This window comes from Mustela erminea, chromosome 1 (assembly GCF_009829155.1).
Source record: "Mustela erminea isolate mMusErm1 chromosome 1, mMusErm1.Pri, whole genome shotgun sequence".
Lineage (NCBI taxonomy): Eukaryota > Metazoa > Chordata > Mammalia > Carnivora > Mustelidae > Mustela > Mustela erminea.
In genome coordinates this window covers 145,818,743-145,833,075 of record NC_045614.1, presented here as the reverse complement: position 1 = coordinate 145,833,075, position 14,333 = coordinate 145,818,743, and the positions used below count along the sequence as shown (strand labels likewise).

At 36.8% G+C, this 14,333-nt stretch overlaps 1 protein-coding gene across 3 annotated transcripts in view; it reads left to right on the top strand.

Annotated features, from left to right (window-relative positions):
* Positions 1-14,333, top strand: part of CPA3 (carboxypeptidase A3) — a 34,621-nt gene continuing 20,288 nt past the window's right edge. For 2 of the 3 annotated variants that reach the window (XM_032346196.1, XM_032346177.1), the window contains exons 1-5: positions 1-138; positions 237-312; positions 2,878-3,002; positions 13,177-13,279; positions 13,434-13,535. In XM_032346196.1, the coding sequence (XP_032202087.1) occupies positions 71-138; positions 237-312; positions 2,878-3,002; positions 13,177-13,279; positions 13,434-13,535 (474 nt within the window). In that variant the 5' untranslated portion in view covers positions 1-70. The remainder of the gene's footprint in view (positions 139-236; positions 313-2,877; positions 3,003-13,176; positions 13,280-13,433; positions 13,536-14,333) is intronic. The other variant, XM_032346187.1, reaches the window with a different exon arrangement.

Here is a 14,333-nt window from a genome sequence, read left to right as displayed (position 1 = left end):
CAGCTGCTCCTCCAGATAAGACCCGAGGCATAAAACTGGTAGAGGATCTTGGGGCGGTCAAAGAAGAACCATGCGGTTCATCCTGCCTTTGGGTTTGATCGCTACCACCCTAGCAATTGCTCCTGTCCGCTTTGACAGGTAAACCTAACTGCCCTGCATTCCAGTCTCTATGCAGGAAGAGGATAAAGGAATGCTTCTTTACAGTTCACATGTTTCATCTTTTTACATTCTTAAAGGGAGAAGGTGCTCCGCGTGAAGCCCCAGGATGAAAAACAAGCAAATATCATAAAGGACTTGGCCAAAACCAACCAGGTAAAGCATTTAGAGGGTTGTTTTATCTTTTCTTCCTGTTTTCTAAAAGCTGCCTCTTTTGTATTTTATTTTTAATGCACACAGAGCTTCCAAAGGCAAAGAAGGGGAAAGTGGCAGAAGGTACTTAGATAATTCAGCCAATCACCACTATAGTGCTTCCCTTGTTTTTGTTTATTTTTTCCCCCAAATTACCACTCCTGTTTTTCCCTCCCCAAAGCTTTGGCAAACAACAGCTTTTTCTAGGTGAAACTGTGAAATAAGGAAGCAGGCATTCTTGACATCTTTCTGGGGGCCTCTTTCCCCCTCCCTGCTAGTCCCTTGCTCCATTCTCCTCTCTCCCACTCTGATATCCACCAGTGGCATAGTTTCTCTTAAAACCATGTAACCTCAAGGTACTGGTTAACTGGTAACATCAAAGTAACGGTTTATAATACCAAGATGTGACCGTTCCCAAACGTAGACCCATATTAAAAGGAAACAAAGAGTTTGATCATTCTTTTAAAATCCAGTGAGCTAACATAATCATTTTCTCATTTATTCAGAGGCTCCCATATACAAAGCACACAGCGCAAGTCACCTTCTATGTATGATTTCAAACTCTCCAACAGATTTTGGGTCAGTGGCATAATTAAACCCACTTAAAACAAAAGAACTGAAATTCAAAGACAGTAAATTAAATGACCAAGATGACACGGCAGACTTAAGTCCAGAACTAAATCTGAGATTTATTCTAGTCACAGCCCCCTCATCACATCAAACTAATCAAAAGTTCTGCTCTTCTAATTTCCCAAATGTTTTTCAAATCCATACTTTCCTTTTCATTCCCTCCCTGTCACTGCCAAATTTATGTCTGCCCCACCTTTTTTTTTTTTAAAGATTTTATTTATTTATTTGAGAGAGAGACAGTGATAGAGAACATGAGCCAGAAGGTCAGAGGGAGAAGCAGACTCCGCATGGAGCTGGGATCCCCATGTGGGACTCGATCCAGGGACTCCGGGATCATGACCTGAGCCGAAGGCAGTCGTCCAACCAACTGAGCCACCCAGGCATCCCTGTCTGCCCCACCTTTTAACCGGACTATTTCAATAGCCCCTTATCCAGGGTTCAGGTTCTAGTACTGCCTCCTAAAAAGCCAAGTCTGCACTCCAGCCTGACTGCTCTAAAGCTTGATCATTGTATTCCTCCATTTGAAGATTTTTAGTGAGAGGCAGCCTGGTATGAAAAGAGCACAGTCTTCAAAATTTCAAGTACTAGCTCTACACAAGTTCTGTGGCCTTAGGAGAGTTACTTAATTAACTTCTCTCTATCTGTTTCCGCCTCTGTAAAGTAAGGATAATAATCATACCTACTTCTTAAGGTTGTTATAAAGACTAAGTAAGCTAATAATCTGGTGATGCTAAGAAGGATGCCTGGTCATAATAAGCACTATAGAAGCACTTTCTATTGGTACTGGTGTGACATTTGAAATCCTTCATGATCTGCCAAACTGCAGATCTCTACGGTCTCCCACTCCTCCACCCTCTTTCTCACTGTTCAAGCTCCATGAGCACCAAAACTCCTTTCAATCATACTACATCTCTCATGAGTCCAATTTATGCTGAAGGTTTCTCATCAAAATAAACTAATAAATACTTGTTGGTTCATAGCAGCCTCATATTAGTGTATAACAGACTGACCTAGAGGTAGAGTGGGATTCAACTACAAAATACTCAGGTGGACTTAGACATGTCTACAAGCTTGGAATCGTGGGTAGGAATTGAGCATTTCCTTCACACTGCCCAAGTTGGGGAATTGTACTTCAGTTGATTTCATGATGGAGTAGGATTTTGAAGAACAACAAGAATTGGAATCTTCGAAAAGTTATTTTAACCTGAATGCTATCCTTTTGGACCAATTCACCAAATTTCTGAAATTCTTAGCTAGAGGAAGAAAAAGAAAAGGGAATCAGCAGCTGTTAAATGTCTGCAGGTCCCAGAGTTCACATCCATTTCATAATCTTTACAGAGGACTCCAAATGGAGTTCTCTTAACCCTATTCCTTTACAGAAAAGGACTGAAACTCAAGGAGTTTTAGTATTGCCCAAGGGCATATGGATATAACAGAGCTGGAGATTAATATGCCTTCTGTTGGACACAAAACTTGCAGGAATTCCAGAGTTTACAGGGGCAACTGGTTTTGAGGCCTGACTCAGGGGCAGGGTTGAAGAAGCCATATTTTAATCTATATTCCCACTTAGAGACAGATTCTATGGTTAAATAAACTGTGAAACAACCCCACTCAACCCCAAGATGGTAGAAGCAAACAGATTAAGAAAAAACTACTCTCTTTTTTTTGCATTTATAGATACTATCTATATCCTGAAAAAGTAATCAGTGCAAATGATCGGTACAATCTCTCCCACTCCCTGATATTCAATAGTGTATTTGCACACTCTCTTAAGCTTACTAAGAGAAGGGCCCATACCTTTGTCCAGATTCCTTTTGTAGTGTATCACACATGCATTACTTAAAAAATATGTGTTGGGTGAACAAATTACTGTGACTAACGTTGAACTCTTCTCTACAGCTTGACTTCTGGTATCCAGATGCTATCCACCACATAGCTGCTAGCATGACAATAGACTTCCGAGTTAGTGAAAAGGAATTCCACTCCATCCAGTCTGCCTTGGATCAAAATAAAATGCACTATGAGTAAGTCCTATGAAATATTCAAATGCGTTAGACACTCAAAGTTTGGAGTATCTTGAAATTGAGAAGGAAGTACTATTTTTTTAATTGGGACAAAAAAATGAAAGCTCTGTGAGATAAAAATTTACAGTTACTTCTGAACATACTATTGAGGCCTGCTTACAGAGGTGATGAGATCAAACATGACCACTCAACTTCCATCTTTTTTTGCTTTGATCTGCAAGCAGGGCAATTATCTATGTCTGCCCTCTCCAAAATTCAGCTCCTACTAAGGACATTGTGCATCTGTGCAGGCATGAATGGTTTAGCTACACTCATTGCCTCTGAAAGGTAATCAACACAGAGCTCAAGCACTACTGGTGACCACCAGCACCAATTCTTGAGAATTTTAATTCTCCTGCTACATAAAAAGAGACCCAAATAACTGAGTCAGAGATATAGGAATATAAGATATATAATAAATAATTCTTTATGAAAGAAATTCTACCTCAGAGAAAGCAAAAGCAATGCAACAGAGTAAGATTTAAATCCAACAGGAGTGAATTCTAAATGACTAAAGATGCAGAAATGAGTCATTGTGCTCCCATAGAGAAATGAGGGAAAATTAGAATTCATTGCCCACCAACCATTAGCCATGCACAGTCTGGGCCCTGGGGCACTGAACAAGGGAGCCCAGTGATGAATTTCACAAATTCACATATACATAGAAAACAAAATGTGTTTGATGGGCTGAGGGGTCCGGTTTTAACTCTACCAGCCCTTGTCATCCCAGTAATTCCCTTCACTGAGACCCTCGCCATTCAAATCACTAAGCACTATCTCTTTCTTTTTGACTTGCTATTTCATGCCTCTGCTACCCAACATGGAGCTGTAACTAAAGAAGCCTTCTTATTCTGGCTGAAAAATATGTTATTTGGCAGAGCAGGATTTACTGCTGCTTACCACAGCTTGCTTGTGTTCTTATTGCCACAATATCCTTAATAAATATAAACTCTTTTGAAATTAAGGAAAGACAAATATAAGACAAGTAAAAAAATTCTTGTTCATGGCTTAATGGCTTAAAAAGTAGCAGGCTTTATTTGTGATTTTTGTTAACTGTCTTTGTTTCAAGAGGGTAGTGAAACAAATGTAGAAATTAATAATTGAGGAGCACATATTCAGAATTAATTTCTATCAGCATTTAACCCTTTCTAACTAATATATCAATATGTGTTTTTCTATGTTCTTATAAATTGTACCATTAAAATTAGAATTAGAAAGACACTATATAAACGTACCTCAGAAACTAGTAGTATATTAGAGTCTAGTAGTATATTAGAAGATCTCAGAAACTAGTAGTATATTAGAGACTCTCTACTTACACTAAGGTTCAGATGGTCTTGATTCTTTCATCAAAAGAAATCATTCCTCCCCCCCTGTATATTCTCCGGTGCCTGTGTCTCTTGATTCACTTCACAGCCAGTCTTCTTAAATGTGTGCCTCAATTATTATACACTTTATTTTACTTCATTAGCATAGACCTGACCCAAATTCCTGTGATCAACCAATTCTTAAAAGGTATCCAGCCAAAGCTAAAATAAATTTTAATTAATTAACTTATTTATTTATTAATTTTAACAGGTCACTTTTGTTTAATTTAATTTGAAGAGCAACATAAAAATAAAGTATTAAGTTTTCTGTAATATCCTAGTAATATAGACAAAAAGCTACTTGCTTGGCATGAGTTTGGACAATAGAACAGATCGCGGTGACAGAAGATATCTAGGCAGGCGGCACCTCTCTCTCCTCTTTGGACCTCGAGGTCTCCCTTAGGCTGAAACAATTCTGACTCAAGCAGAGGTCTAAATCCAGATTCTCACAAATACAGTGTGTTTTTCACTTTGTCTTATGCCAAAATACTTCCTTGCTACCTACATCAAGAACCAAAGTGTTAAGCTACCAATAAAAATTAGTGTTATCTAATTAGGACATGATTTCCAGAAATTGGTCCAAATTAGCCACAGTTGTGGGAAAGCCATATAATTAGATAGTTACCTTCCTCAGAAATATAAATATGTAAAGTGATCTGTGCAGATAAGGACTATTTAAATCTTCTCTCAAAGTACTAATTATATAGATAATTTTATTTGCATATTAATTAAATGTGTTACTTGGTGTCAGTCAGTAACAGAAAAGTGTTCTAAGAACAGAAACATCTGGTGGACCCAGGCACCAGTCTGAAAAAAACCACATTAAGAAGCTGGTTTGACACAACAATTTACTTAGATATCCTTCATTAGACAGCGCATATAAACCATTATTTAAAGTATCTGTGTGTGACATTTTTTTAATTTTTAGAAAATTAAATTACCAAGACAGATCTTATTTCATTTGTTTTATTTATTTATTTGACAGAGAGAGAGAGATCATAAGTAGGCAGAGAGGCAGGCAGAGAGAGAGGAAGCAGGCTCCCCGCTGAGCAGAGAGCCCAATGCAGGGCTCAATCCCAGGATCCTGAGATCATGAACTGAGCTGAAGACAGAGGCTTAACCCACTGAGCCACCCAGGTGCCCCAGATTTAATTTTAAAGTAGCATGTTTGAGGGGCATCTGGGTGGCTCAGTCATTGGGTGTCTGCCTTTGGCTCAGGTCATGATCCCAGGGTCTTGGGATGGAGCCCTGCATCGGACTCCCTGCTTGGGCCTGAAGCCTGCTTCTCCCTCTCCCACTCCCCCTGCTGGTGTTTCCTCTCTCACTGTGTCCCTCTGTCAAATAAATATAATCTTTTTTTTTTTTTTTTTTAAGATTTTATTTATTTATTTGAGAGAGAGAGACAGTGAGAGAGAGCATGAGCGAGGAGAAGGTCAGAGGGAGAAGCAGACTCCCCATGCAGCTGGGAGCCCGATGCGGGACTCCGGGATCATGGCCCGAGCCGAAGGCAGTCGTCCAAGCAACTGAGCCACCCAGGCGTCCCAAATAAATATAATCTTTAAAAATATAGATATATATAGCATGTTTGCTCCATTTTTATTTACACTTTTATAAAATCATAAAAGACCAAGTCTAAAAAACAAATAATACCTATATACCAACAAACCTGAACAGATTTGTAAATAAACTTCTAAAAAAAGCACACCTAAGGGGCATCTGGGTGGCTCAGTTAGTTAAGTGACTGCCTTCGACTCAGGTCATGATCCCGGGGTCCTGGCATTGAGTCCCACATCGGGCTCCCCTTGCTCTGTGGGGAGTCTGCTTCTTCCTCTCCCTGCCATTTCCCCTGCTCGTACTCTCTCTGTCAAATAAACAAATAAAATCAAGAAAGAAAGAGAGAAAGAAGGAAGGAAGGAAGGAAGGAAAGAAGGAAGGAAGGAAGGAAGGAAGGAAGGAAGGAAGGAAGGAAGGAAGGAAGGAAGGGGAAAGAAAGAAAGAAAGAAAGAAAGAAAGAAAGAAAGAAAGAAAGAAAGAAAGAAAAGTAGATCTATTGGACTGATTCTATAGGAGCAAACACCATATTTAGATTCAGTAGTTAAAAACCCCAGTGCTTTTACCAATTTTTTTACACATTTTAGATTATCTTTTCTTTGATCAAAAGTTAAAATTAGAAAATAAGGAATTATTAATGAAAGGTAATTCAGAAAGCAACTACTAATATAAATGGTACAACACAAATAAAGCAAGACAAGTTATACAATTAAGTGAAATCTTGGGGTGCCTGGGTGTCTCAGTAGGTTAAAACCTCTGCCTTCGGCTCAAATCAGGATCCCAGGGTCCTGGGATCAAGCCCTACATCGGGCTCTCTGCTCAGCAGGGAGCCTGCTTCCCCCATCCCCCCATCTCTCTCTGTCTGCCTCTCTGCCTACTTGTGATCTCTGTCAAATAAATAAATAAAATCTTTTTTAAAAAATTAAGTGAAATCTTAGTAAGATGCACATAAGATTATGTAGGAAATGCAAAGGAAATCTATATCAAACTGACCAATCTATATCAAACTGACTTACTGACACTTCATACTAATATTCAATTAACTAATAAAGATAAGACACAATTTAATACTCCAAATGTATACACAGTCCTATCAGATAAGTATTTCAAATAAATCATCCTAATGTCTTGTCCCATTTTTCCTTTTGCTCTACATTTTTATATATCATTGCCCAAGAATGAAACATGTATGTTGATACCTGCTACAAACTGCAAAGAGATGTTGGTCATGGTGGAAAGCAGTAAAATAAATAAGAAAATTAAAATAAAATTAAAGTAAAGTAAAGTAAAGTAAATAAGCAGTAAATAAGAATGTGGATTCTCAGTGAGGCTGCCTGGGTCCAGTCCCATCTAAACTACATGTTAGTTATTTAAACAATGATAATTTACTTAACTTCTCTTCACCTCATTTTCTTCATCTCTAAAATAGAGGTTTCATGAAGATTGGCTGGGACAATAAAATCATCCTTTGCCTGGTTCCTCTCCTTTACTAATGCGAGTGAGGGAAAGACCACTTATACATGTATTTATATGAGTGCACACACATACATTCACACATACACACTCTACAACAGAGGATAACTAGGGGCTATCACTAGATGCTCCCTTTCCCTCCTAGTGAGTAAATTAGTGCCTTAAAGTTTATTATCCAACACAGAAGTGTGCCTCAAATGTTGGGAAATCCATGTCAGTTAATGCCAAGTTGAATACATGGTAACCCAGTTAGGGAGTAATTTCGGACAAACGGGATCTTGTGGAAACCTGAACTCACACTTTTTGAGTAGCCCCTACCCTGCTGGAATGTGGCCATATAAGAGGGGAGGCAATCCAGACCTCTAGATTATAAGACACCATAAAAAGGACTTCGCATCCCTAAAACATGCTTCCCTATCTCTCTCTCTCTCTCTCTCTCTCACACACACACACACACACACACACAGCCTATGGCTGTCACATACATTGGTCTACCATTCTCCATTTCTTTGTTACTCTTTAAAAAAGAACAGAAGGAGCCCTGAAATTGTCAAAAAAAGAACTCATCTTGCCTCTTCTCTGAGCTTCTTATCTACTTCCTGAGCTTGTGACACAGTCTTCTAGGAGAGCTGGTCAACGGGGAGAACTTTGCACAATACTCAGTAGTCTAAGAAGACTACAGGTCTGAGGGCAATTCCCAGAGATTTCACTCCGTGTCATTGGGAGCATCATTGTAAATGGCTCACAGCTGGAATACTGAAATCAGACCCCTCTAAGTTCAAATCCCAACATCTGTATTTTAACAGTTGTGTCAACTTTGGAAACCTCTACCTAACCTTTGGGGGTGATAATGGTACCTAATTAATAGTGACAATGTGAAGATCAAATAATAAAATCATCACATCATAGTGGTGATGTGAAGATCAGATCAAATAATAAAGATGATGTGAAGATCAAATAATAAATACCAGGCTGTGCTGAATGCCTGGCAATAAGAAAGGTTCAACAAACATTAGTCATTTATATCATTAAATCCTCAATGATAATTATCTATCCTTCCATCTACATTTAGGAATTTCTTTAACAAATTAAGCAAATCTTGGAACGCTAAAATAATATTTGGGAAAAAGTAATTTGGTTTCATCTGCTTAAGCCTAACTGCTGTTTAGTGGAGGGGCTCATGAAAATAACATCTGGCCCTAGTTCTTAATTTCCAGCCTTAGGCTTAATTTCCAGTCCTTATCAGCAACAATCTGGCACCATTCTGATGTCCTCATGCAGCTGCTTTATGGAAAGGTCGTATTTTAGCTCACGTGATTTTCTTTTGCTGCTGTTACCACAAGAGCTAAATTGATATGCGTAAGTCTAAAATATTCTTAGATACGAGCTTCCTGTGACTAATTAATACTGCTTTATGTTATGAATCAACCTCTGGGACCATAAAATTTCTCTTTTGCTTGGTTCCTCTTCTATAAATGCAGGTAAAGCAAAAGCCTCATACCCTTTTTAGAACTTAGAACAATTAATTAAAGGAATTCATTATGTCTATAGTGACCACCCAAAATATAATTTCTAACCCTCTCAGGCTTCATGAGTTTTAGGGCAACATGTCACAGTTGATTCCAAATCTGGTGTCATAATTTTTCTTCTGAGAAATCCCAGGTTCATCATAAGTCAAAAAGCCAAGCATACAGTGAATTAGATATAATGTGCATAATAATGTGTTTGTCAGTAATGTTAATGGGAATCAATATTCATGAGTAGTACTTGGTGTCATGTGCTAAATAAACTCTAATTAGAAGTATACCTCATTTATCGTCTGTCTCCAAACTCAGATCAGTCAATCAGCAAGAAAAAACCGACAAGTAGAGAGGATGCTACAGTGTCACAGTTCATTATCGTTAAGAAACTGAAGATATCAGAGTCAGACAACTACATACCACCAAAGCCTGGTTAAAGACATGTTAAGTCTGTGAAGTGGTTGTCAATTTTGTGACTCAACTTCACTTCAGCTTCATTGGGTACCTGTGGCTTGCTAATCACTTCCCACATTTCAAATCATTTCATCCTCACCACACTCCTGGCTGATATGTTTGGTTCCATTGTAAAAGCGAGTAAACTGAGGCTGAGAGAGAGGGTTAACCCACCGAAGATCACATAAAGTATTAAGCCAAAATGGGGTTGGAATCCAAGAATGACCACAGAGCCTATTTTCACCAGGTCACTACTTCCTTTTATGGTTGGGCTCATGGAGGTGAAAAAGTGCATGATACTGTCGTAATTTATTAGAATGCATGTTTAAAAATAGACAGTATCTTCCTACATAGGACTTACTGCTAACAGAAGGAAAATACATATGCATTTCATAAACAATAGTAACACCTTTTTTTATAAGAAGTCATTTGGAACTATGATAATCCAAATAAGGAAACTATTCAAGTACAACTTAAAACAATTCTTGATTTTAAATATTTCATGAAATATTTCTATTATAAGCCATCACTCTCTATCCTGAAAAACAAGGTACAGTAAATACTACAGTTTAATTTGGTTGAGGAATTACCATTACTAACAGAAATTTTCACACTGTGCTTTAAAAGAATGACATCCTTAAGAGCTATTCACATTATTAAAATATGTTAGGTCATTTGGATTTACACCAAGTGATACCTATGTTTGCTAAATCCTTCTGTTGATATAGTTTATTTTCCTCTTTTTGCTATTAGCTATCTCCTAATGATAGCATGCTGCTTTCTACAAGTTATTTTGCCTATGTATTCCTTATAGATCAAATAATCTTTCTATAATTATATCTAAAATAAGATGAATGAAGCTTTTTGTGAGGGTGTTTATTAACCTCTGATGATTACAACATTACATTTAACATACTAAGGAATCTAAAACTAAAATTCAATGCAACTAGACACCAACAGACAATAATAATTTGATCATATGGAAAAATACCACTATATTAATCTCAAAAGGCAATCAACATTATATGTAGTGGTGAAAGACTGGTTTTCTTGTTAAAAGCAGGAAAAAAATAGAATGCCCTCTTTCACCATTACTACTTTCCATTGTTCAGGAGGTTTAACCAATGCAGTAAAGCAAGGGGAAAAAATGGTTATTGGAATAAAAAAAAGTAGAAAGTATTATTTTTTACAAAATAAATAACTACCTCAACAAATGAATGGATAAATAAGATGTAATATATAGATATATAGATATATATACATACACAATGGAATACTATGCAGCCATCAAAAGAAATGAAATCTTGCCATTTGCAACGATGTGGATGGAATTAGAGGGCATTGTGCTGAGCAAAATAAGTTAATCAGAGAAAGACGATTATCATATGATCTCCCTGATATAAGAAATTTGAGAGGCAGGGTGGGAGATTTGGAGGGTAGTGAAGGAAAAAATGAAACAAGATGTGATCAGGAGGGAGACAAACCATAAGATACTCTTAATCTTACAAAACAAAATGAGGGTTGCCAGGGAGGGGAGGCAGGAGAGGGTGGTTGGGTTATGGATATTGGGGAGGGTAAGTGATAGGGTGAGTGCTGTGAAGTTGTAAGCCTGATGATTCACAAACCTGTACCCCTGGGGCAAAAAATAAATTATATGTTAATAAAAATAATTAATAAAAAAGAAGAAATAACTACCCCAAAACCCTAAAAAAAAACCCCTAAAGCCATAGCTAAAAAATTCTCAGAAGTGAAAAGATCATTTTTAACTAATAAGGTGGCTAACAGATAAGTGTAACTAAAGCAATGTTTTTTAATTATATGAATAGCTAGTTCAAATGGTTAGTAAGAAAAAAAGCCACTCATAAGACTAATAAAAATATATGAATAAACAAAATATACAAAATTTTACTGAAGAATCAAGAAGACAGTTTTATTATGGTCCATAATTAATAAGGATCTTCTCAAAAAAAATAAGGTTCTTCTCAAATTTATTCCTAATTTAATACAGTTCTAATGAAAAGCCTATATTTTTCTAATAATTTTAATCACTTCTAAAATGATTCTGACCAAATATTTATTAATAACAGGAAAACTTGGAAACAAGAATAAGGAGAGAGACACTACATTAAACATTAAAATTCAATATTAAAACTATAATTAAATATGGTTTGGTTCTTATGTAACAGTAGGAAAACAGGCCAGTGGAGCACAACAGAAAATCCCTAAACAGACAAAACATACAAAAATATTTGAGTACATATGAGATGACAATGGCATTTCTGAACCATAAATCTTAAAGTCAAGCAAAGTTGCATTCAAACTCCCAACCCCAACATACACAAATTATGGGTATTTAAGCTTTCTAAGCAACAATGTCCCCATCTGTAAAATGGTGCTGATATTAATAAGAGAAAAAGAAAACAATGTATGCGAAGCAGGACCTGACCCATAAGAAACAATGGATGTTCAAGTGAAAATGTCAGGTAGGCAGCTGGATGAACAAGGCATGGGAGAAGAGCTAGAAGCATGGGAGGCTCAGGAGAGAGTCCAGAACTGGAAATACAAATGTTGGCAACCATTGCAGCCATGGAATTCAATGAAATGAGATAAGATAACTCAGGAATAGAGATAAAAATAGAGGAGAGGATAGAGGTATAAGAGTTCTGGGTCCCCAATTAGCCTCCAACAATTCTTCCTGTCTCTTATCTCACTCTCTCCAAATCAAACTATTTTCTAGCTCTGTAACTTTGGACAAGTTATTTAAACACTTTGTGTCTCAGTTTTCTCATCTATAAAATGAGGATAATAATTTCATGTGACGATTGAAGAGTTAATGTACATAAGGTTCATAATGTACATAATATACATAAGGTTTAGAGCAATGACTGGGACATGGTAAGTAAGTACTTATTATGACAGTTATTCAAGTTTCTCCCACCTCTCAAAGTATCAAGTGATATGGGATGGTCTGTAAATTTGTACCTAAGAATATCCACTATTACCTGTGTTGCGTGTATGTGAATGTGTGTATGTTTGAAGAATGCTGGAGAACGACTATAGATCAATGCTGACCAACAGTAGTATAATGCAAGCCCTATGTGCAATTTTAAACATTCTAGTAGCCACATTAAAAAAGTTAAAAAGCAACAGGCAAATTACTTTTAGCAATATAGTATAACCCAATATTATTACTTCAAAATATTATTTCAACACGTAATGAATATAAAACTCATTAGTGAGATGTTTTACATAATTTTTTATAAAAAGTCTTCATAATGTAGTACACATCTGACATAACAGCAACCTCTTTTTTGGACAACCCCTATTCTAAATGCTCCATAGCAATGTGTGGTTAGACTACCACACTGAACAACTCAGCTCTAGATAAATGGGAAGTTTAAAAAAAAAAAAAAGATTTTATTTATTTATTTGACAGAGAGAGACAGAGTGAGACAGGGAACACAGCAGAGGGAGTGGGAGAGAGAAAAGCAGGCTCCTTGCTCTGCGGGGAGGGGCTCGATCCCAGGACCGTGGGATCATGACCTGAGCTAAGGGCAGACACTCAACGACTGAGCCACCCAGGAGCCCCAAATGGAAAGTTCTGAAGCCAGACACATGACATATCTAAAAGAGATGGTTAGAGAATAATGAAGAAACAGGGCAAACTTGATCTAAGATAGAGAAGAAGGAAGAGAAAATTTCTGTAAATGAGAGATAACTGGGTTTTTTTCCTCCAATAAATGTGTATTTTATCATTCCCCTGTCAAACAGAATCTTGATTCATGATCTGCAAGAAGAGATTGAGAAACAGTTTGATGTTAAAGAAGATATCCCAGGCAGGCACAGTTATGCAAAATACAATAACTGGGACAAGGTACAGTATACTTCAAAAAAAAAAAAAAACTTCAAAAAACAAAACAAAACAAAACAAAAAAACTATAACCCTTAACATTTGTTCTCATTTAGTTTTTTTTAGTTGTTTTTTTTTTTTTTAATTCTAATTCCTCAAAATTGGTTTTCATCTCAAGATTATTGCTTGGACTGAAAAAATGGTGCATAAGCATCCTGAAATGGTCTCTCGTATTAAAATTGGAACCACTGTTGAAGATAATCCACTGTACGTTCTCAAGGTAAAAATAATTCAAGAGCTACTGATTCTTATTATTTTGGGAAAATATTAACTTAAAAGTTACTTTGTGACCCAACTAGTGAATTCTGAGGCAATAAAAATTTTATATTTTTTTGAAGAACATATAGAAGTGATAGGTGGTTTTAGGTAGTACCAATAAAGTCCCTGAATAAACCATTTGTGGGACACAATGGACAAATTCAGACAAATATCTTATCCCATATCTTTATTAGAAGAGTTTATGATGTCCCTGATAGATAAAAGTTTTCCATCCATTAAAATTGAGTGAAGCTAGTGATTAAATGTCATGAAGAAAAGAGAATTTTAAGTATCACAGAATCACAGGATCCTGGAACAGTATGTAAGCCATTTCAACCCTATGTTGACAGGGAATTCCCTTCTCTAATGGAGCTGACAATTACTGTTCAGCTGCTGCTGGATTTTTCTACATCCAAAGACACTCTTCCCTGAAACATGCCCTTAATAACTGAGAAGTCCTTCCTTACCCTGAATTGCCATCCATTTATTCTAAGTACCCAAACAAAACAAATTTAATTCTCCTCAAAATGATAGTTCTTCAAATATCCAGCCACTATTCCTCCTCCCCACTGCAAACACAACTATAAAATCTTTTCCACCCAAAGCTAAGTGTCCCATTTATGAAGCCAGAAAAATAAAAGGAAATGGCAGAAACAGAAACAACACATAATCTATTTCTCAGACCGAAGGATGTTAACAATAAAATAAGAAAAACAATATACTATGATTTTTTAAAAACCCTAAACGCAACTTTGATACT